At 42.2% G+C, this 22,418-nt stretch overlaps 1 protein-coding gene across 3 annotated transcripts in view; it reads right to left on the reverse strand.

Annotated features, from left to right (window-relative positions):
* The window catches only part of grik4 (glutamate receptor, ionotropic, kainate 4), a 454,446-nt gene that overhangs the window by 201,358 nt on the left and 230,670 nt on the right, over nucleotides 1-22,418 (reverse strand). For all 3 annotated transcript variants that reach the window (XM_077208503.1, XM_077208502.1, XM_077208504.1), the window contains exon 3: nucleotides 20,109-20,243. In XM_077208503.1, the coding sequence (XP_077064618.1) occupies nucleotides 20,109-20,190 (82 nt within the window). In that variant the 5' untranslated portion in view covers nucleotides 20,191-20,243. The remainder of the gene's footprint in view (nucleotides 1-20,108; nucleotides 20,244-22,418) is intronic.

The following is a 22,418-nucleotide window of genomic DNA, read 5'->3' on the forward strand; positions in this document are numbered from 1 at the left end:
ACACAAGATCTACTCATTAAAGGGATGCTGATAAGCATTTCATATAAAAGCTGTCTGTGTCATACAAAGTTCAAAGTTAGAGAGCACAGAAGAATTAAGTAAATTAACAATATTTAGCGTGATGTAAATTATGAATACAGTTTTAACAAGCAAAACACATTTCTGATTACCATTGTAACAAATCATCGAATACAGGATTTTCTTTTTGTTGCTGTTTTGAAATTACACAATACAAAGTTACAGTACTATAGACCTAATGTAGCCCCGACCCTTTTCAGCTCTGCGCTCTGTCTTTTGTCTTCCGGTTTGTATTTGTACAGCCATGTTGCGTATTTATGAATGGCTCGTTTTAAAATCTCCCCGGTCTACTGACATTTGTTAAGACATCTGCTTTAAACATTACAATCCTCATAATAACTTTCGTGTTCTAACAATGTTCTAAAGATGGCTGAGTGCTTGTTTGTCTGGCGAATAAGGTCTATAGCAAAGGCGAAACATTGCTCTGTTTGAAAATTCCAACCAGCCCCACATGGCAACAGTGGCTAAACCAATGGTCTGAGTTTGGGGCGGGGCTATTTGTTTGTTCAGCTGATGGCAGATGAGAGGAGTGTTTAAGGAAACCTTGAAAATATAAATATAAACACTAGATGAAAAACTTAAACTAAACAAAAATTAAAAATGTTGCCTTTGCAACTAACTGAAATAAGTTTCAACTATTAACTTAAGGTTAAACAATAAACTAAAATGGAAATAAGGCCAAATACCTGTTCCATTAGGTTTACAGATATTACCTTTAACCCTAAAAACACAACACAATGAAATGCGTAATTCAAAATAAGGGTTAATATTAATAAAATACTATAATAATTAAAAAATGAATACCGAAAATTCCTTCATAAATTAACACAGTACATTACGCTGTATTTTTAAGAATGTCTGTTTGAGTGTGGTTTAAAAGAGTCGGTACTAACCTGAGATCTATAAAACTAAATTCTGAGACCTATTATAGATCAAATCCAATGAATAATGATTTTTCTTGCTAACTCTGTAAATGTTTTTTTTTATTCAACACCATTACTTTGATGATGGCGATACATGTGGCAGAAAATCAGAAAAGTCACTTGACTGAAAGAGATGAATGCACATTCCACTTATAAAGGTACAGCATTTTAATGCTGAGGGTCATAGAGAGGCTGGAAAATGGTGTTTAAAAATAGATTACAATGTTTTTGGTGCAAGAAACTGTGACTAACATAAATACAAGAGCCGGTATAGCACAAGATGAATAGGACTTCAGAATGTGAGCTATATAACATTGATACCAACCAAACATCATAAATCAAGGTTATGGTAATCTTACCTGAATAAAAAGACAACTCTGAAAAATATTGAAACCATATAAATGAGATTTTACTTTCTCTAACTTGTGTTCAAATCAAAAAACATCCTTCAAATAACCAGTGGTCCGTTACTGTGCATCTGTTCTGTTCTGCTACATCCGTCAAGGTGATTCTTTTGTTCCAGGATGTATTCTATATGGCTAATGATTGAAACACATTCGACCATCAACCAGCTCTAATATTCTGCCTTTCAGTTACTGCCAGCATGATCCAGACGCAGCATTTGTTCCAGCTGCCTTGGAATCTGAGAGGTTGTTTGTCAGCTCTATAGCCCACGTCGGCCTGCTTTCTCCCGATACCCATCTCGCTGCCTCTCTCTAGCACACTTGCCTTCTTGTGCTCTCTCTCTCTCTCTCTCTCTCTCTCTCTCTCTCTCTCTCTCTCTTTCTCTTTCTCTCCCCTATACAATTTCGGCAGTCCTGTCTGAGGGCACCCACCGGACACTGTTAGCCTGAATGACAGGTAATGACACCCACTGAGAGATTGCCTTTTCCCAGGGCACAACATTGTCCACAGTAGGATGGCTGCATCATTGCACTGCCAGGAGAGGATGTCTCTCTCTCCTTATCTCTTACTCCCTATCTATCTCGGCCGCCCCTTTCTTTATTGCAATAAGTATCCGTCGCCTGGCTTATAAACGATGGCAGACTGTGGATTGATTAAAATAAATTTAAAAAATCTGTTGATCAGACACAGCGTTAGTTATCTGTCCAGTGATGTGACGAAAAGTTAGACCACAGGAACACAGCAACTGCTCCTGCAGTCACACAGGTCTGTATTCAGGGTCAATTCAGTGACTGGTTTTAACACCAACTGAAAGCAGCCACTAATGTTTATCTATGGCAATATGAGTTGTACAGCAGAAGTATTGGACTACACGCTGCTTGGGAGTTCATTCAATGTACAGGCCAAGTCTGTTAGTGAATAAAAACTGAGACTACATGACATATTTTCGGGTTGCTAGGCAAGTAAAGGTCGGAATAGTGATGTGAAATGTGAATGTTCCAGAAAAGCTCACACTAAACAAAGTACAACATTATGTACTATGGTAATATCATGGTATTCCTTGCAGTACCATGTACATATTATAGTAAATGAATATGATAATCATTCAATATCATAATGTCCACTACTGTTCAAAGTTTGGGGTTGGTTAGATTTTTTTAATGATGATTTGGAAAGAAGTCCCTTATTCTCACTAAGGCTGAATTTAGTTATATCTAGAATGCAGTAAAAACATACATTGACATCCGTCCCCTAATCAAGGCTGAACTCAGATGGAAAGGCTACTAGAATTGACACCCTCAATGCTAAGATGCTTAAAGCAGACTGTGGCGAACAGGACGGCCGAGGGACGTGAGAGAACGGCGCGAGGCCGGTGGTGCGATTGCTAATGAGCAACACCTGTGAAGCACACCGGTCTCGCATCTCTCACGGAGGAGCGGAAGCATAAAGGAGGAGCGACGACGTTGATGATCAAGAGAGGAACAGGCCTGTATTTTAGTTGAGTTTTGTTTTTTGTATTTGTCTTTTATTTTAGCCAGCAGTCGTCCGCGAGGGGCTGCTGGCCGTTATGTTTATTTTGGGTAAGCCAGCAGTCGTCCGCGAGGGGCTGCTGGCGGTATTTTAGTTTGTTTTGTTTTATTTTAATAAAGTTTATTTGAATGTTCGCCGGTTTCCGCCTCCTTCTTCCCTGAACATTGCTACACTGGTGCCGAAACCCGGGAAGAGGGAGGAACGCGCTGTCAGAGAGTCCTCTCCGCTGTGCGGAATCCGCGGTGCCATCGAGCCGTGGGCCGGAGCCTGCTGCCATGCGCCGAACGAGGGGAGGAGCAGGGAGCGGGGACTCACGGCCATGGACGCTCGAGGCGGTGCGCTGGAGTGAGTTGCCAGTGGGATGGTCGAGCTCGCTGCCGGCCGCCTGGGTATTGGAGGGTCGGCTGCCATCCGGGAGGGAGAGGAGGAGAAGTCGGGGCCGGAGCCTGCTGCCGTCCACCAGCGAAGGGGAGGAGCAGGGAGCGGGGGACTCCTGCCGTCTGCCCAAGGCACCCGAGGAGCCGTCGCCGTCCACCGGGCGGCGGAGGAGCGTCGAGCTGTCCACCGAGGGCTACCCAGCGTCACCGCCAGGCACCGCGGAGGAGATCGCCCAGCTGGTGGGGGACCAGATGGCAGCGCGTTGTGGGAATCGGACCAATTTTTTTTTCCTCTCTCCCCTCTCTCGATCTGTCGCTCCTCATGCTTCCGTCTCCGTTTCCCTCGGCTTGTCGGTCCATACCCCCCAGGGATGGCTGTCTGTTCATTTGGGAGTTCATTCAATGTACAGGGGGGGGGGGGGGGGGGGAGTATGGCACAGGCTCGTGGGTAACCCCCGGCCTGTGAGGGGCGATGGGGGTATGTGGCGAACAGGACGGCCGAGGGACGTGAGAGAACGGCGCGAGGCCGGTGGTGCGATTGCTAATGAGCAACACCTGTGAAGCACACCGGTCTCGCATCTCTCACGGAGGAGCGGAAGCATAAAGGAGGAGCAACGACGTTGATGATTTATTTTAGCCAGCAGTCGTTCGCGAGGGGCTGCTGGCTGTTATGTTTATTTTGGGTAAGCCAGCAGTCGTCCGCGAGGGGCTGCTGGCAGTATTTTAGTTTGTTTTGTTTTATTTTAATAAAGTTTATTTGAATGTTCGCCTATTCCCGCCTCCTTCTTCCCTGAACATTGCTACACAGACCTCACCACATTTACCAGAGTGCTCACTGGCCTATTCAAGAACATCTGGATGACAGACATCATCCACGAAGAAAAAAGCCTCATTATCAAGCTTCCAAAGAACAACTGGCGTGGTATTACACTACCTTCTAAAGTATTTAACAGAAAATACTGTAAAAAATCAAAGTAGTCATCGACTACTTGATTGGATCATGAGAGAGACAACATGGACAAGCCTAAAGGCTGTAACGGCCCTTAGAGCATTTACTAAAGTTTCATGCTTTAGTACCACTACCATGCTCCAGGGGGCTCTTCTGACTCCCCCCTTCCCCTTGATAAAAGGCAGGGAGAAGTACAGTTGGAGCATGTAATCATTATAAATGATGTATTTAAGAGGGTGGATAAAAATATTTGCAGATCTTTGCAGATAATGGAGCTCTATGATTCAGAGGGGGGAATATAAAGTATGTTGTGAGTAAAATGCAAAAATGCCTTAAAAGAAGTGGAGGAATGGTCATTTAAGTGGGGATTTAAATTCTCAGTGGAAAAAACTCATGTCATTGTTTTCACTAATAAAAGAATTGATGATGAAATGAAATTAAAGTTGTATAATCTTAATCTAGAACGGGTATCCAAAATAAGGTTTCTTGGAATTTGGTTAGACAGCAGACTCTCATGGAAAGGGCATATTGAAAAGATGGAAGATAAGTGTAAAAGAGTGTTGAATATAATGAGATGTGTGTCTGGGGGGCAGATAGGCTGGCACTGAAAACTATTTATATAATGTTAATTAGATCAGTAATAGATTATGGAAGCATAGTATATGGATAAGCGGCAAAGAATCACAACAAACTAGAGCGAATTCAAACAAAGGCATTAAGGATTTGTTGTGGATCTTACCCTTCTTCACCTGTTTCAGAGTTGCAGGTAGAAGCAGGAGATATGCGTCTCAAATTAAGAAGACTTCCAAAAAAGGAAGAAGAAGAAGAAGAAGAAGAAGAAGAAGAAGAAGAAGAAGAAGAAGAAGAAGAAGAAGAAGAAGAAGAAGAAGAAGAAGAAGAAGAAGAAGAAGAAGAAGAAGAAGAAGAAGAAGAAGAAGAAGAAGAAGAAGAAGAAGAAGAAGAAGAAGAAGAAGAAGAAGAAGAAGAAGAAGAAGAAGAAGAAGAAGAAGAAGAAGAAGAAGAAGAAGAAGTTGGAGCATGTTTGGTTGGAGAGAAGCATGGCATCCTCTTGTGTTAACCTTATGTGTAGAGTCCGGGTTGAGAAACTGTTGTTTTAAGCTCATCCAAGTAAGTGTTTTTTTTTTTTTTTTGTGTTGTTAACATTGTATTTGGTGGGTTACGTCTTATTTGGGTCATTTCATGTGATTATGTTTGGTGCTAATGTTAGCCTGTATGTTTCTATTTAGAAGGACTTATCGTACATCCCTTATTAACAATGTTTATCTTTCTTATTCTACTCGGTTGAGACATCTTCCATTCTGTACTGTTTCATGTGGGTATTTTACTGAGTTATGCCAGTATCATCATTGGATAAACTGAATCAACTGATAACAGGGATGTGTGAGTGCTGCAAGTACACCGTTATTGCAACGTACCCTACAGTTGACTCTCTTTCAATAGCTTGAAGACTTAGATTTTGCAGACGAGGTAGCTCTTTTGCCAGCATGTGCACCTACAAAAGAAAACCAATAGACTGGACAACTTTGCCAAAAAAATAAGCCTTAACATAAGCACTACCAAAAATCAAGTGATGCGGATCAACGGAAGATCTGATGAAACCATTATTCTGGATGAAAGTCCAGGAGATAAAGCGCAATATAATGAAATGGCGTGTGCATGTCCTTCGGAGAGACCAGAACGTATCCCAAAAGTAGCTCAGGTTGGAGACCACCTGGAAAAAGAAAGCAAGGAAACCTGAAAACAACATGGAGAAGGACTGTTGAAGTTGAACTGAAAGAACTACACCTCTCACGGGGCAAAGCACAACATGCTACCAATGATACTGTAGAACAAAACAGAAGCAGAATGTCACAGCCTTATATTCTGCAGAATATGAGGCATAAGGAGGAAAAACAGTAATATTGTGTAAAATAAATTATTTAAAATTAAAATAACTGTTTTCTATTTCTATTCTGAAACATTATAAATGCCTTAACCTTAACTAATTATTAATGTAATGTGCTTGTGCTGAATACAAGTGTTACATTACTGACCCCAAACTTTTGAATGGTAGTGTACTGTGTGTCAAAATACCAAGATATCACCATCTGATACCATCATTGCACTATGGTATCACCACAGTATCAAAGCCAACCAGTCAAAATCCAAGGAAAATAAAATGTTAAACATTAGAAACTGATGTGTTGAAGTGGATTTGTCATATCCAGCCCAGATTTTCTCATTTTGTATTGTATTCCTTGAGCTTTCAGCAGATGAAAACATATCAGAACGGATCTGCAGTCTGACCTGAAGCTAAAGCACTGAACTGTTGTCAGATTAGCACTGTATCCTCATATCCCACAGCTTCTTTCCCCAGTAAAGACACTACAGAGACATGGTTTACATGCCAAAGAAAGTAAGGCATGTTAGCAAGTTTTACCTGTGCCAAGTGATTCACAGCCCCACAGTCATGTTTTAATTGAAATTTTATAGCTAGATATTTCTATAATTCTAGTCTAAATAGCTGAGAATAACCATATGAGCATTCTAAGGTTTCACGGCACATAACTATTATGGTTTAAAAAAAAATATATTACATAACATATTTAAATGCAGTCATTAAGACTTTAATATAATTTACATTAAAAATGAATAACACAGCACAAAACAACAACATCCATATCCTCAGTAAAATTAGAATCACCCCACATAATTAAGTTAAGAAATCAAACTATAATTAAAAAGCATTAATTTGACTGTTTAAGACCATTTCTAAATCTTTTTTATTAATTCTTTCATAATTATTGATTGTCAAAATCAGATTTTAACCATTTAACAGTTTAACCCCAACTATTTTGTTTTGCAAAACAATAAAATGCAATAATAATAATGGGTGAGACAATCCAATCCAGTAAGCTTATTTCAAAGGGCAATTGCAACCATTAGAACTGCAGTACATGTCTGAACAAACAGTGCTCATTTTGTGTGTCCAGATCTCCAAAAATACATGAATCTTTTATATAAAGAAAATCAATTCAGTTTATATATTATTACATTTTTAATTTAAATTCAATTTAAATTATTTTGAGATTTTTGTGGGATGTAAAGGCAGAAGAATGTGTCTTGGTGATGTAACTGGAAAATAAACAGACTGATATTCTTGCAATGTTGGCATAAATAAAAAATGCTAATAATTGTATTATTTTAATAATTTTTATATTATGCCAAAATATTTGCTTATTATTTCAGAAAAACAAACATTCAGGTCATTTTCTTTAAAAATATATTTTTGTATAACTTTTGTACATCAAACTGTAACCAACATCCAAGAAGTCATTTTAAAGCACTGACCCTGTCACATTTTTTATAAAATCCCAAATACTTTTGGGATGTGAAATGTCATGCCCCTGACAGAAAATCAATTACTCAAAAATTTTTAAAACTACTGCATCACTTGACATTTTTAGCATTGTTTAATATATATATATATATATATATATATATATATATATATATATATATATATATATATATATATATATATATATATATATAGTGTGTGTGTGTGTGTGTGTGTGTGTGTGTGTGTGTGTGTGTGTGTGTGTGTGTGTGTGTGTGTGTGTGTGTGTGTGTGTGTGTGTCTAAAATGGTAAGCTCATACCTGTGACCAACATAAATTCAAATATTACATTTCTAAGAACTTGTCAATTCTCCTTTTTATAATTTCAGACATGCTTATTTTCCATTGGCACTTATACATTTACTAGTAATAAATAACATTCTTTAATAACATTTTTACTACTTCCACGTATATCACCCTGGACAGGTAAAATAAACATTCCATGTCAACCAGCCGCACACTGATGTGTGGAGTGCCACCGACAAAGACACAAGGTCACTTCATACTCACACTCTGGGGAGAAATTAATTTCTAGACTACTTGGGGAGTTAAATAGCTGCACCTGTCGTGTTAAACTAATAGATATGGAAGGAGTCATATTGGTTCTGTTGTATGGCAAAAGTTGGCATGGGGGGTTGTCAGGTGCTTACATGTTCCTGTTACTGGCTCCATCTAGTACACTGGTATCCTTATATAGGTCTATGTTATATTCAGATATAGCTATAAAGTATGACCAAAACCCCCTGCAGACCTAAAAAATGACCTAGCAGCTAACCTTACCAGCTGTGATCCCATTGAGTTATATCCCGCCTCTCACAGGAGACACACACATGCATTGCACCTGAATACATACTCTCACACTTTCTTATGTGCTTTTACAGACTGAAAGCAGCTACCGGTCACCATTTGAAGGTATATTAAAGCTGAGAGGGTCATCTACTTCTTAGACAAGAGTCAATCAGCTCTCTCCGGATGCTATCTCTATTGCACATTAGGTCATGTCTGAATGGAATTTTAGAAGCGGAGGGTGACAGTGATGGCGGTCTGAGATATTATCGGGCAGAATTGGGGGGGGGGGGGGGGGGGGAATGTACTATCCAAAGGAAAATCTATAAATTTCCTTTTTCTTGTTGTGTTATGAACGCTCGCTTGTACTTAGAGATTGAGAGGGAAGGGAAGGTGGCAGCATTGATTTTTCTTTACATCCTCATAGTTTATTATATCGGAGGTCGACAAACAGACACACCGTCAATTATTCAATACACATGAGAAAAAAGTCAAGGAAGCAATTCAAACTCTGTAACTTACAGCTTATCATTTTATAGCCAGACAGAAAAAAATCGTTCACAAACACTTCCGGATATATAAAAGCATTTCTTGTTTTTGATTGGGAAAGAAATAACATGAGCCAGAATCGTATTCACTTGTACAGTACACCACAGCTCCAACACCAAAACTTGTTTATTTGTCTGATAGCTCCAGTTAGTTCTGCAGGAATTTCTTTGCTACATTTACATTTATTCATTTAGCTGACACTTTTATCCAAAGCGACTTACAATTGCTATATTTCAGACGTCGCACGCCTCTGGAGCAACTAGGGGTTAAGTGTCCTGCTCAAGAACACATTGGTGTCTCACAGTGGATTCGAACCCGGGTCTCTCACACCAAAGGCATGTGTCTTATCCACTGCGCCATCACCACCCCTAGTAGAAACAGGAGTAGAAACAGAAACAAAGTCGCAAAAGTCGTAAAAGTGGCTAAAGTCGCAACGAATTGGAGCTAGTGAAAAATCTTTTCTTTCATATCGTGGTGTACATCTGGGTGACACGGATCATCGGAAAAGAAAAAAATATGGTTGGGGAGATGAAGAGAGCAAGGATTGTGTGTTCTGCAAAGAGAGTTGGGGGTAAATAAATGATTTTGCAATGTGCTGCTGTTGCTGCTAGTCAAGCAAATGTTTCTGCTTTGTTTCTGTTTGATATAATTGTAAATATATCTATTAAAATATTGATATTCTGGGGCCTATACCATGAAGCCGGCTTAGGTGGCTAGGCAGGTATATTTCAGTTTAGTTTGCGCCAACCCTGGGTTTTAGGCACCATGAAAGTGGTTTGGCTTTTAGCAGTGTTCATCGCCATATTAACTAACGCTCCATGACTAACCTGGTTCAGGGCAGGTTATGTTCCAGCCAGGTAAGAGGTTGCAAACCAAACTTGGACCAATCAGCTGTGAGCAAAGTGACATGTCTGATGCGATAAAGTCACTCCACCTGTTTCTACTCCATATTTAAGGTCACTACATAGCAAATGATTTTTAAAGACAAAATCGTCTGGCTTTCAGTAATGCTTATTTAGAATAATAAATTAATCGATCACACATGTACAATTTTAGTTCATTCAATTATTATTACGCAGAGTTTAAATGAATAAATATATAAAGGTAATATAAATACGCTTTAGAATCAATAGATATAAAATGACTACATGTGAGCTTAAACATTCAATTCTCTATATACCTTTATCAACTGTATAACTTCACAACTTTTACTTGCACTGATATACAGTAGCAAGACTTTTTCTTTAGTTGTCCTCTTTCATAGACAGCTATTTTCTTCTTGCTATGTAAATTTTTATAATTCTTAATATTTTAATACTTTTATTTAAGTGAAGTGTTCTGCTTCTCTCGCGAGAAATTAATTTCAATGAGTTTTGAATAGGCTTGTTTGAGATACGCCTTGCCTCGCCTGATATGGAGTCGAGAGTTGGCAGCTGCAGTGAGGGGAGGAGTGAGAAAAGTGCAGGCAAGACGGACAGATCTCTCTTCTCGTAGAGGATCAGACACCTGTGACATCAAAGATGAAAATCGCGGGATTTACGCTTGTGCACGGAGTCGCTAATACACTGGATGTAATTTAAGTTCTGTTACTTTTATATGAAAATAAATATAATGAACAAGACACCCAAGGTACTTGTACTTTAATTCCATTCCAAATACGTGTTTATCAATAATTTTTTTCTTGATTTTTTTTCTTTCATTGATTTTCTTCAACTGCGCGCGACTGCAGAATCCCGACAAGTCCGCCTTGCGCTCGCTAGAGTTTTTTGACATACGTCAGCATGACATCAGAGCAACCGCACTCGGACATATTTCAAACCGGCATGCATCTCGTGCTGATCACCGGTGATCGGTTCTGTGCAGATTTAGTTCATCTCAAACAAGCCTAATGAGTTTCACTCTTTCTCATGCATCTCGTGCTGATCACCGGTGATCGGTTCTGCGCAGATTTAGTTAATCTCAAACAAGCCTAATGAGTTTCACTCTTTCTCAGCATGTGATTAGCAGTTCGCTACTGATGTCACACCTAAACTCCTAAACTCAAATTCAAAGCCTGAGTTGACAGAAAAAGTTGATGATCAGCATCGTGGTACCAACAAAGCCTGGTTGGATTGGTTTGGTTTTGTCAACTCAAAACTAATCCTGCAACACTGAGTTTGTTCGACTGCCATCATGATACAGGCCCCTGGTCCATAACTCCTAGAACATCCCGTTACCGCTGTAGGTCATCGTTGATGTAGTTTTCAGTCAGAACACATTTCACACAGCAGGATTTTGAAGGATTCTCTCAGATTGCGTCTTTGATAATTCACACTGCATGATTGTCACTCACATGAACGAGCACCGATTTGCCTCTGTCTGCGAGTGAAAATCGGGGGTAAAATCGCACAGAGAACTCTGCATTAGCGGATCTGAATGCGAGTGAGTCAAGTCAAGTCAAGTCATCCTCATTTATATAGCGCTTTTAACAATGTAGATTGTTTCAAAGCAGCTTTACAGAGATAAACATATAATTTAAGGTAACAGAGATTGGTTTGGTTTTATAGTGGTTCTTGAAAAATGTTTTTTCCAGCTAAAGTTAGTTTTGATTGATTCACTTCCGTCTAAATGATCATTTGTTATTAAATTAGGGACGGCTAAGACGACACCATTCTCTCTAAACAGACTTTAAACGTGAACTTGTGATAGACGCTGATAGCGTTCACATGCGCATTAAGAATTGATTCTATAGTTATGTGCGTTTGAATATATGTGCGCAGGTTTGTAATTCCTTACAAACCATGCCTAAACAAACTACTTTTTGTTAGTGGTCGATTGTAAGGAAAGGCCGGGATTAAAGCAGACTAAATGATTGGAGAAGTCCAGCATACATCGCCTGAGTAATATGTGGTTTCACAGGAAGATTGAGTTATGAAACTTTGATTATAAATTATGAGCTAAAAAAAATAAAAAAAATAAAATAAAAAAATGTTACGCAAGCATGGATGAAACATTCACAATAAGATGTAGCTTATTAGAAAACAGACGGCTTTAAATTTCCATTTCATGCCCGATGTAAAACTTAGCTAGTATCTCTGGTTATGGCCAAGAGATTAAGCTAGTGGTTACGGATAGACCCTCAATTGTAATGGATAGACACAAAAACATTATAATTTACTCACCATCATGTTGTTTGACTATCCGTCCTTTGTAGAACACCAAAGAAATTTAGCAGAATTTCTGAGCTATTCTCTTCAAAACAAATAAAGCTACCATGCACCAAAAGGGACAAACAAGCAGCACAAAATCATTATAAAATTATTTTTTTATAAAAAAAAATTCCCCTGAACTTAAATGGTTATAATTTAGAAATGCTTTGAATTCAGACCTACGGTTTGTTTATTTTTAAATAAGACACTCAGCTGACTAATACAGAAGTAAAAGCAGAAAAATCAAACGCACATATCTAACCAAGTTGTCCTCCAAATTTTAAGTTGATATCACAAAAATTGAACATGCTAAAAGTTCCCTTTCAAGGGAACTTCGCGCTGCGTCAAACGCTGCGGGAACGCCCCTGCGTTGTGCGTCATGAAGCACGTATGGAATCAGCCCAATGGAGAGATGAAACGTCATAGGCGGGTGACGTCATCGACCAGGAAACTATAAAGCACCCCAAAAACACAAGCGCATTAGCTTCTGTGCTTTCAGTCGCGCTACATGTGAATCTGTCCCTGTGTGATATTGTCTGTCTTACATACCCTGCACCACACAAACAATTTATCCCTATATATATATATATTGAGAGATTATGGCGGACGAACAGTAGTTTAGAAAGTGTGTTCCTCCCTGCTCGCGTTATTTAACGAGCGGGGATACACATGATCTTTGTGTTGTTTGTTTGGGAGTTCAGCATGCCCAGTTTGCTCTCGAGGGAGCAGACTGTGAGCATTGCGAGCGTTTGCCGTTAAGGACGCTCCGCTCCCGCCGATCGCTCTTTGAGGAGAGCGGTTCGGTGCGCGCTCCCCGCGGTTCGGGTCCCGCTTCTGCCGAGGCAGAGCGGCGGCGCTTATCGTGGGGATCGCAGATGGATCTCACAGCGGGGTTTGAGACGGGCTCTGCCTTATCTCTCCCTTCACCTGTGAGATCCAGTGCCTCAGTCCCGGGTTCGGAAGCACGCGCTGCGGTTTCTTCCGCTCGGGCTGAGGCACCAATGCTGCAGCTATCCAGTTCTGAGGAACTTGATGTTGTTAGTGTTGAGGGAGATGTGGAGGATTCGCCACCCCACACTCCTGAGAGTGATGAGCTTATGGAGGTGTTAACAAGAGCTGTTGAAAAACTTAATATTGAATGGCCAGTGACTAGACAGGAGTCTGTTTCTAAATCAAAGTTGGATGAGAGATTTTTGCCGTCACGTGTGCAGCCTCCACGCCGGTGCCTGCCGTTTTTCCATGATCTCCACACCGAGGTGTCGAAATCATGGAGAAAACCGGTGTCATATAGAGTGTTTAGTCCCCAGACTTCAACATACGCTAATATTATGGGAGCCAAGGCTCATGGTTATGGTGCTTTGCCTCGTGTGGAAGAGACGCTTGCGAGCCATCTCTCCCCCGAAGCAGCATCATCTTTTAAGGCACCGGCATTACCCACCAAGCCTTTAAGAAACACTTCGGCTTTGGTGGGTAAAGCATATTCGGCAGCAGGTCAGGCTGCGTCATGTCTGCATACTATGTCAATCTTGCAGGCATACCAGACTGATCTGCTAAGGGACATGAGTGAGAGTGAGGAGGTCAGTACTGACGTAGTTCGCGAACTGCGTCAGGCTGCTGATTTATCCCTGCGTGCCACCAGAGAATCGGCCAAATTAATGGGTCGTTCTATGGCAGCTCTGGTGGCCGCAGAAAGACATTTGTGGTTAAATCAGACTAATATTAAAGAGAGAGAAAAAGCTTTTCTTTTAGATGCTCCTCTTTCTCCCATGGGGTTGTTTGGTGATGCTGTGAATTCAGTTATCGATAAATTCCAAGAAGAAAAGAAACAAACTGCATCTTTTAAAAAGTTTCTTCCCCTTAAAGTTCATGTCCCTGGGGCTGCTGGGCGGGAGCAGCCCCGGCCGTCTTCGAGCTCATCACATAGAGCGCAGCAGAGGCAGAGTGTCGCGTCTCGTGCTCCCCCTGCTGGACAGTGGGCTCAGCCGCGACACTCTCAGCCGAAGCCTTCTCCCAGTAGAACTGATCTGAGGACAGTTATATTGGCTAAGAAGGCTTCGGCTAAGAAGAAGTCCTGACGCCAAGCCGTTCAGGATGCTGAGGGTGGTCCCCACCGAGGCGGAAAGGTGTTCACCTCTTTTTACGGTGCCCATTCCTCCTCGGTGCCCTCAGGGGCTCGTTCTGCCAACCTCGCCTTTATGCCGGGGCACAGACGATCCCAGCGAGCGCTTTCCCGAGGGACGCTCGCTCCCTCTGAGGAGGGTCTCAGAGCGGTCAGACCAGTTGTTCCCTGCCGGTGCGCCGTTACAGGGCGCTGCGTCTGCTGCTCAAGTTACACCAGAGGCCAGTCTCGAGAGGCTGGTACCCTTAGTAGAATTTCTGGCAGAGTGGAAAAGCCTTCCAAAAATATCTCATTGGGTCCTGCAGACAGTAGAAAAGGGTTATGCTATCCAGTTCAGGTGTCGTCCACCAAAATTCAGAGGGGTTCTGCACACAGTGGTGGGCCCCGAGCAGGCTCTGGTATTGGAACAAGAGGTGAAAACGCTCCTTCAAAAAGAGGCTATAGAACGGGTTCCTCCTCCCAGTTTGGAGTCAGGTTATTACAGCCGATATTTCATCGTTCCAAAGAAGGATGGGGGGTTGCGTCCAATTTTAGACCTGCGCACATTGAATCGCTCGGTAGGGAAGCTAAAATTCAAGATGCTCACTATCAAGCAGATCGTGTCTCAAATCAGGTCCGAGGACTGGTTTGTCACGATAGATCTGAAGGACGCATACTTCCATGTGTCCATCCTTCCACAACACAGGAAGTTCCTGAGGTTCGCCTTCGGGGGCGAGGCGTACCAGTACAGGGTTCTTCCGTTTGGCCTAGCTTTATCTCCCCGCACTTTCACGAAATGCATGGATGCAGCACTAGTGCCTCTGAGGCTTCAGGGCATTCGTATTCTCAATTACATCGACGATTGGTTGATTTTAGCTCAGACCGAGCAGATGGCGGTTCGGCATCGAGATGTCGTCCTCGCTCATATCAGAAAGTTGGGGTTGAGGCTGAACGCAAAGAAAAGTGTATTATCTCCTTCCCAGAAGACCACTTTTCTGGGTGTCGTTTGGGATTCGGTATCGATGCGGGCGCGACTCTCTCCGACCCGCATCGCTTCGATTCTCTCAGCTGTGAAACAAGTGAAGCTAGGCCAGCTACTCACTGTCAAGCAGTTTCAGAGACTGTTGGGTCTGATGGCAGCAGCGTCCAACGTTATACCTTGCGGCCTGTTGTACATGAGACCGCTACAGTGGTGGCTCAGGACCAAGGGATTCTCCCCGAGGGGAAATCCGCTCCGCACGTTCAAAGTCACGCGGCGCTGCCTTCGTGCTCTGGTCATGTGGAGAGAAACTTGGTTCCTATCCAAAGGTCCTGTGCTGGGGGCTCTTTGTCGTCGCATAACGCTAACGACGGATGCTTCCCTCACAGGGTGGGGGGCGGTCATGAGTGGTCGCCCAGCCCAAGGTCTGTGGCAGGATCATCATCTTTCGTGGCACATAAATTGTCTAGAGATGTTGGCTGTGTTTCAGGCTCTGAAACACTTCCTAACAGACCTGAGAGGCCATCATGTGTTAGTTCAATCAGACAACACGTCGGTGGTCTCTTATATAAATCATCAGGGGGGCCTGCGGTCTCGCCGGCTTTACAAGTTGGCCCGTCAGATCCTCCTGTGGTCCCAAGGGAAGCTACTATCTCTGAGAGCAATGTATCTCCCTGGGTATTTGAATGTGGTAGCAGACTCCCTGTCGAGGCAGGGGCCGAGGCCAGGGGAATGGAGACTCCACCCCGAGGTGGTGGAGCTCCTTTGGTTGAGTTTCGGTCACGCCGAGGTGGACCTATTCGCTTCCAAGGAGACCACTCATTGTCATCGGTGGTTCTCCATCACTCTTCCAGCCCCCCTGGGGTTGGATGCTATGGTGCAGCCGTGGCCGAGGTCACGTCTGTACGCCTTTCCCCCGATTGCTCTGTTACCAGGAGTTCTGGAGAGGGTCCGCCGGGACGGGGTCAGTCTACTACTAGTAGCCCCGTTCTGGCCGGCCCGAGTATGGTTTGCGGACCTGATTTCTCTCCTGGACGGTTCTCCTTTGGAGCTCCCGTTCAGGAGGGATCTACTCTCCCAGGCGGGGGGCACGATACTTCACCCCCGCCCAGAATTGTGGAAACTGTGGGCTTGGCCTCTGAGGGGGCCCAGCTCATAGACTCCGGTCTCTCAACCGAGGTTGTTGAGACCATTCTTAACTCCAGAGCTCCATCCACGAGGAAGCTTTATGCCTTGAAGTGGAAACTTTTCACTTCTTGGTGTGGAGAACACCTGCAGGACCCAGTTAACTGCCCAGTGGGTGCAGTGCTGGAATTCCTGCAGGAGCGCTTCTCCACAGGGTTATCCCCCTCCACACTAAAGGTGTATGTGGCGGCACTAGCTGCTTACCACGTCCCTTTCAGTGGAGTTTCTCTTGGGAGACACCCGCTTATAACTCGTTTCCTCCGTGGCACTTTGAGGCTGAGGCCAGCAGTTCGTACGAGGGTGCCGACTTGGGATCTGGCCATTGTATTAGAAGGTCTTTCCCTAGCTCCTTTTGAACCTATCGAAGAAGTTCCCGAGAAGTTTCTCACTTTTAAGACTATCTTTTTGTTTGCTATCTCTTCACTAAAAAGAATCGGAGATTTGCAGGCTCTGTCGGTTTCACCCTCGTGCCTGGAATTTGCACCTGGCATGGTTAAAGCTTTTCTGCATCCTAGACCAGGTTACGTTCCTAAGGTTCCTACTAATATTGTTAGACCTACGGTTCTGCAGGCTTTCTGTCCTCCTCCATTTATGTCATCGGACCAGGAGAAACTTAATTCACTCTGCCCTGTTAGGGCATTAGACGCTTATGTCCACAGAGCTGCCCTGTGGAGGAAATCAGAACAACTTTTTGTATGTTTCGGGCCACCCAGGAAAGGGTGTCCGGCGTCTAAACAGAGAATGAGCAAGTGGGTGGTTGAGGCTATCTCACTTGCTTATGAGTCGGCTGGCCAGCCTTCACCTTTGGTTGTCCGAGCTCACTCTACCAGGAGTATGGCTGCTTCTAAAGCTCTTTTGTCGGGGGTTTCCCTGAGTGATGTTTGTGATGCGGCTGGATGGTCTTCACCGCATACTTTTATTAAGTTCTATGACCTAGACTTAAGGTCTACCCCTGGGGCACAGGTGCTCTCGTCCTCTGTGCGCTAGTCTCACATGACGGTCATTTGGTCCTATGGCGACGTGGGTATTCGCGTTCCCGCAGCGTTTGACGCAGCTCGAAGTTCCCTTGAAAGGGAACGTCTCGGTTACGTATGTAACCCTAGTTCCCTGATAGGGAACGAGACGCTGCGTCGCTCCGCCATACTCCCGGCACTCCCGTTAGCGCTTCCTTCAAGCCTATCAGAAGCTAATGCGCTTGTGTTTTTGGGGTGCTTTATAGTTTCCTGGTCGATGACGTCACCCGCCTATGACGTTTCATCTCTCCATTGGGCTGATTCCATACGTGCTTCATGACGCACAACGCAGGGGCGTTCCCGCAGCGTTTGACGCAGCGTCTCGTTCCCTATCAGGGAACTAGGGTTACATACGTAACCGAGACGGTTTAAAGCAATGTCGAATTATACCTAATGATGATCACTAAAATACACGATATGGGAAAAAAGGCAGTATAAAAAAAAGCGCTCCAAGTGTCCCACTACCAATACACTGAAGTTTATGGTTGTGAAGGCTGGTGTGAAGACCAGTACATATCCCAATTTGGGGACAAGTATACAAACACCACATATCTGTTTGCCAGGCAATGTGATGCTATTTTGGGCTGATGCTTTCATTGTGCAAGCCATCCAGTGACATTCTGGGCCTGGAAAAGCAGCAGGGTTAAATATCATCTCCTGCAGAGAAGTCAGCACCCCGTCAACGTGCTGGGAAAGAAAATACGTTAATGCCGCCCTCGCTATTTACACAAGCATCGACAGAGCCGCTTTGCATCAGAGTGGTAAAAACAGAAACCACATGTTTTAATTAATCGTCAAATAAACGAGACAGCAATAAACAGGGTTTGATCCGGAGGTGCTTTTGTAGGTGTAGGAGGTGAGGAGACATGGGAGAAGGAGGAGAGCAGCGGCGGTTAATTACCCAACTATACCCGTGTATGTTGGGAGCGGTTTGTTTCAGTGTTTGAATGACAAAGGAGATGACAGATGCAAGCTCAGGAGAGGTGGCGATTGCATTGGCTGCTTAATAATTGATCTATGAAAGCAGGAGCTTGTTTCGTGTAGATGAGAGCACGCCGCCTCATCTGATCCCTGAGCCGCTGGAATCAGAGGGATTTTTTTGTAATATGCCACGAATAAGCAGATCAATGCTCTTTTTACCGAGCGCAAACATCTCACAACCAAGCCTTACCACAGTGAATTAACATGCTTCACACTTGTACACACAACACATTCAAAAACCACACGTGTTCCCTTTGCTAAATCAGCTGGAACTAAATTTACATTTTGCACTGCTCAATATGGCACCAGATAGATTAGACGGCATTCATCACCAAAGCTATCTCTCCCTCCGTCTCACTCTTTCTCTTTCGGTTCGCCTAGCCGATGCAGTTCCAAACCATAATGAAGTCAGTTTAAACAGCTTTTGAACATTCATTTCCTTAATGAGGGGAAGGTCCTTTAATGCTTTTCTCCAGTGAGACAGAGGCTGTGTGGGTGTTAATAAACACGACTCACAAAAACAACATCGCTTAACTGAGTATCTGAGACCTTCACTAATTTTTTGTTAGCATTTAATTATACTTCAGCATTATGACTGACATTATTAGTGCTCTTTCTGGGAGGCTGTAATAGAAAGTAATTTTACATAAATGCTAAGTCTAAAGTACTATAGAACGCAGAGTTTTGAAATCTCTTGTGATTGACAGCTGTTTAACAGCCAAATAAAAGTATTCAAATAATTTACTTGAAATGCTGCAATACCTCTGCTAAACTGCATCAACTACTGCTTTCTGAACTGGATATTGAGTATATATATATATATATATATATATATATATATATATATATATATATATATATATATATATATATATATATATATGAGGGTGATAAAGCTAAGGCTGATGTAACTTCATTTCTAAAGGGATAGTTCACCCAAATTGTTTTGTTTTTTTGTTCATTACAAATTATATTATTAGCATAACAATCCGGCTTGAAAAATTAACATGAATTTCAGAATGCCTTGCTATTTGATTTGTTCCTCTTTTGAGATAATGACAGTGGAACATAAGCTTAATGAACTGCACACATTTGTGTAAAACCTGATGAATAAGTGATCCGGCGTGATTTGAAAGTGATCATGTGACTCTTTGTTACAGATGGTCAGATGCTCTGGCTTCCATTAAACCACAAGATGGTATTTGGATCAACCTCATTCATTTGCACATTCAATTCATCTAATGTTACATAAAATCTGAAAAAGCCCTTAAAAACACCCTAAATGTACCCTTTTCAATGTACAGTAGCTTCAGACAGTATAAGTAAGCCAGTTTCCCTGAAAAGTGAACTGAATAGGAATCTTTATAGAGAGAGTGATCTCCATGAGTCAGACAGCTTCCTCCTCAGTGTTGCAAACCGTTAATTTTTCTACTAGTCTTTGTTTACGACATCAACATAAAAAGCAGCGTTCACATGCTCATTCTCTTTTTCCAGTGTGTTAATTCTGGGAGTTACAGTCTGCCTTAAGGCAGCAAATCTGGTTCAGAACCCCATCACTTTAATTAACAGTGATTACAAATTACACCGATCAGCGTGAGGACTAAGGAGAGATACAGGCCATAGATAGTGATGTGCTTTATAGCTTAAAAGCGGAAGACAATACTTACCTATTCTGAATGAGAGCGGGCCACTGGTGGCATTTCTCACCCACATGGCTAAGAAGAGCAGAGACGCCCAGGCTGCGAGCATCTTCTTTGACTCCTCATGGGTCCAGCCCTGGGGGTCTCCCTTCACACAGCCACCTGCCACACAAAACACAACAGCAGTATTTAGCACACACTTTTCAATCAAAAGAGTTTGCATATGGTACAATCATTTGTTGGTGCCAAAAAAAAAAAAAATCTAGTTTATCTCATCTTGGTAAAGCTTGCTAAACTTTTTTTGTTCCAAAGAACATTATAATTGGGTGTTTCTTCAACTAAAGGGCATTTTTTGGGCCTTTTTAGAAAATAAACTTTCTTAAAACACATATTTTACACATTTGCTAGTTAGTCAACTAGAAACTAATGACCAAAAGTGTATAATGATACAATTCAGGAGAACTTTGTTGTAATTGTTATGCTTTCTAAAAGTCATGAAGCATTTTCCACACTATAGTGTCATTTTCACCACATCTTAAATATCAAAAGATATTGAGCTTAAAGGTAGGGTAGACAATTTCGGAGAGGCTATCAATACCAAGCTAGCTTCGAAAGCGTAATATCCCACCCTCCCTTCAAAGCGCTCTCTAAAGCACTCACATACAGTCAAAGTGATTAAAGTTGAAGAAAAACCCAATCGTATAACCAATAAACTGATTTGGAAACTACATACTGTAGGTTTTCTTCTCCTGAATAGGATGTTCCTAGAAAATCCCCCAAAAATGGCCAAATGGGAACCATACAATGATGTTCTGGTTTGCTAGCCATTTCAAATTGGCTGAATTTCAGGAAATAAATAAACTCAGCTTCTGTAAAAAAATAAATAAATACTATTCTGTTATATTTGTTAAACGCTCAGCTGCTTATTGCAACAATAGAGACAATGCAACTACAGTGTCTCTATGTCTAATTACATCAATGATTCATGTCGCTACCAACATATGTTTCTTACCAGCTGCATTTTCCAAATATAATTAAAAATAACAATCAGCTTAGCCACTTGAATAAAACATGACTGATGCTTATCACATTTACAAAAGTTCAGTATAGGTTCATTACTAGTTTAAAGGTGCAGTATGTAATATTGACAGCTAGCAGTTAAAATGGGTACTGAAGTCAAATTTCAAAATATTGGAGAGAGCTGATTCCTCCGCGGGTTGCCAGATTGAGGACACGCAACATGAACGAGCGCAATTGACCATTGAAGGCGACGAGCCTGACAATGTATGTTGATCAGTTGAAATTTCCTCATTTTAATATGCCTCTGGTCATAGAGATTTATAGATGGATGCAGAAGCTTTTTAGGTTGGGTAGAATCTGCACTTTCTGATCCAGTTTATTTGCTGGCAGTATGACAGCACAACGTCACTCAAACCATAGGCGACGATTTATGTTTTCCTCCGTGGGTGCTCATGGGCGCACGCCCTTTAAAAAAAAAAAAAAAAAAAAAAAAAAAAGTAACGTTAGGCCTAGTCAAAAAATGTTTGCATTTCAGAACCGAACGAGAAGCGCAGCGCTGCGTCTATGACAACTCGAGGTAGCCTATCGCACACCGGACGCGCACTTTGTCAGTTTATGGCCAGCAATATTGTAATGTTATTTTTAAGGACATTATGGAATTAAGATAAAGTCTGTAGGCTACTATGTTACGATTGTACTGTACAATTAAATACAATCGGGGGGTCCGTTAACTGAATGAACTGAGAATATCACCTGAAAATCCGATAACATCAGCAATTTTCATTCAAGCAGCTGATTTCTGTAAATGAATGTAAAATAAATGTATATTGCAGCACAGATTGAAGTCAGTAGGCTACATTAACGACGATTTGAGACAAAAAAATGTAAATTTAATATAAAACTATGTAAATCGCGCTCTGTGGCACGGCAGGATTTTGAACAAGGTCCTATAAGCCGTAGCTGGGCGCCGCCGGTGTGTGTAAGTTACACTCATAGAGAATAATTTGTTCGAATTTTAAAAGACATGGCACTACGCGGCGCTGCGCTTCTCGTCCGGTGTGCAACCCCTTTTAGGAAATGGACAGCCGCCGACACGAAAGCACACACCCATTTACTTGATAATAAAGCCGTAAAGTAGGCTATCTTTCAACTCAGGACCATAGCTCAGGACAGTGCCACTTCTCACAAATACAGACAGGATTGGAGATCAAAAGTTTAACTGACACGTAACCGCTATCAGAGGCGTTTTCATCCGAGAAACGCTGTGATTGATGGATAGGATATGGATCAGGCGACTGACAGCGACATAACCAATCA

This window comes from Siphateles boraxobius, unplaced genomic scaffold (genome assembly GCF_051911475.1).
Source record: "Siphateles boraxobius isolate OS27281-9 unplaced genomic scaffold, OSU_SipBor_1 6, whole genome shotgun sequence".
In the NCBI taxonomy this organism is placed as follows: Eukaryota; Metazoa; Chordata; class Actinopteri; order Cypriniformes; family Leuciscidae; genus Siphateles; species Siphateles boraxobius.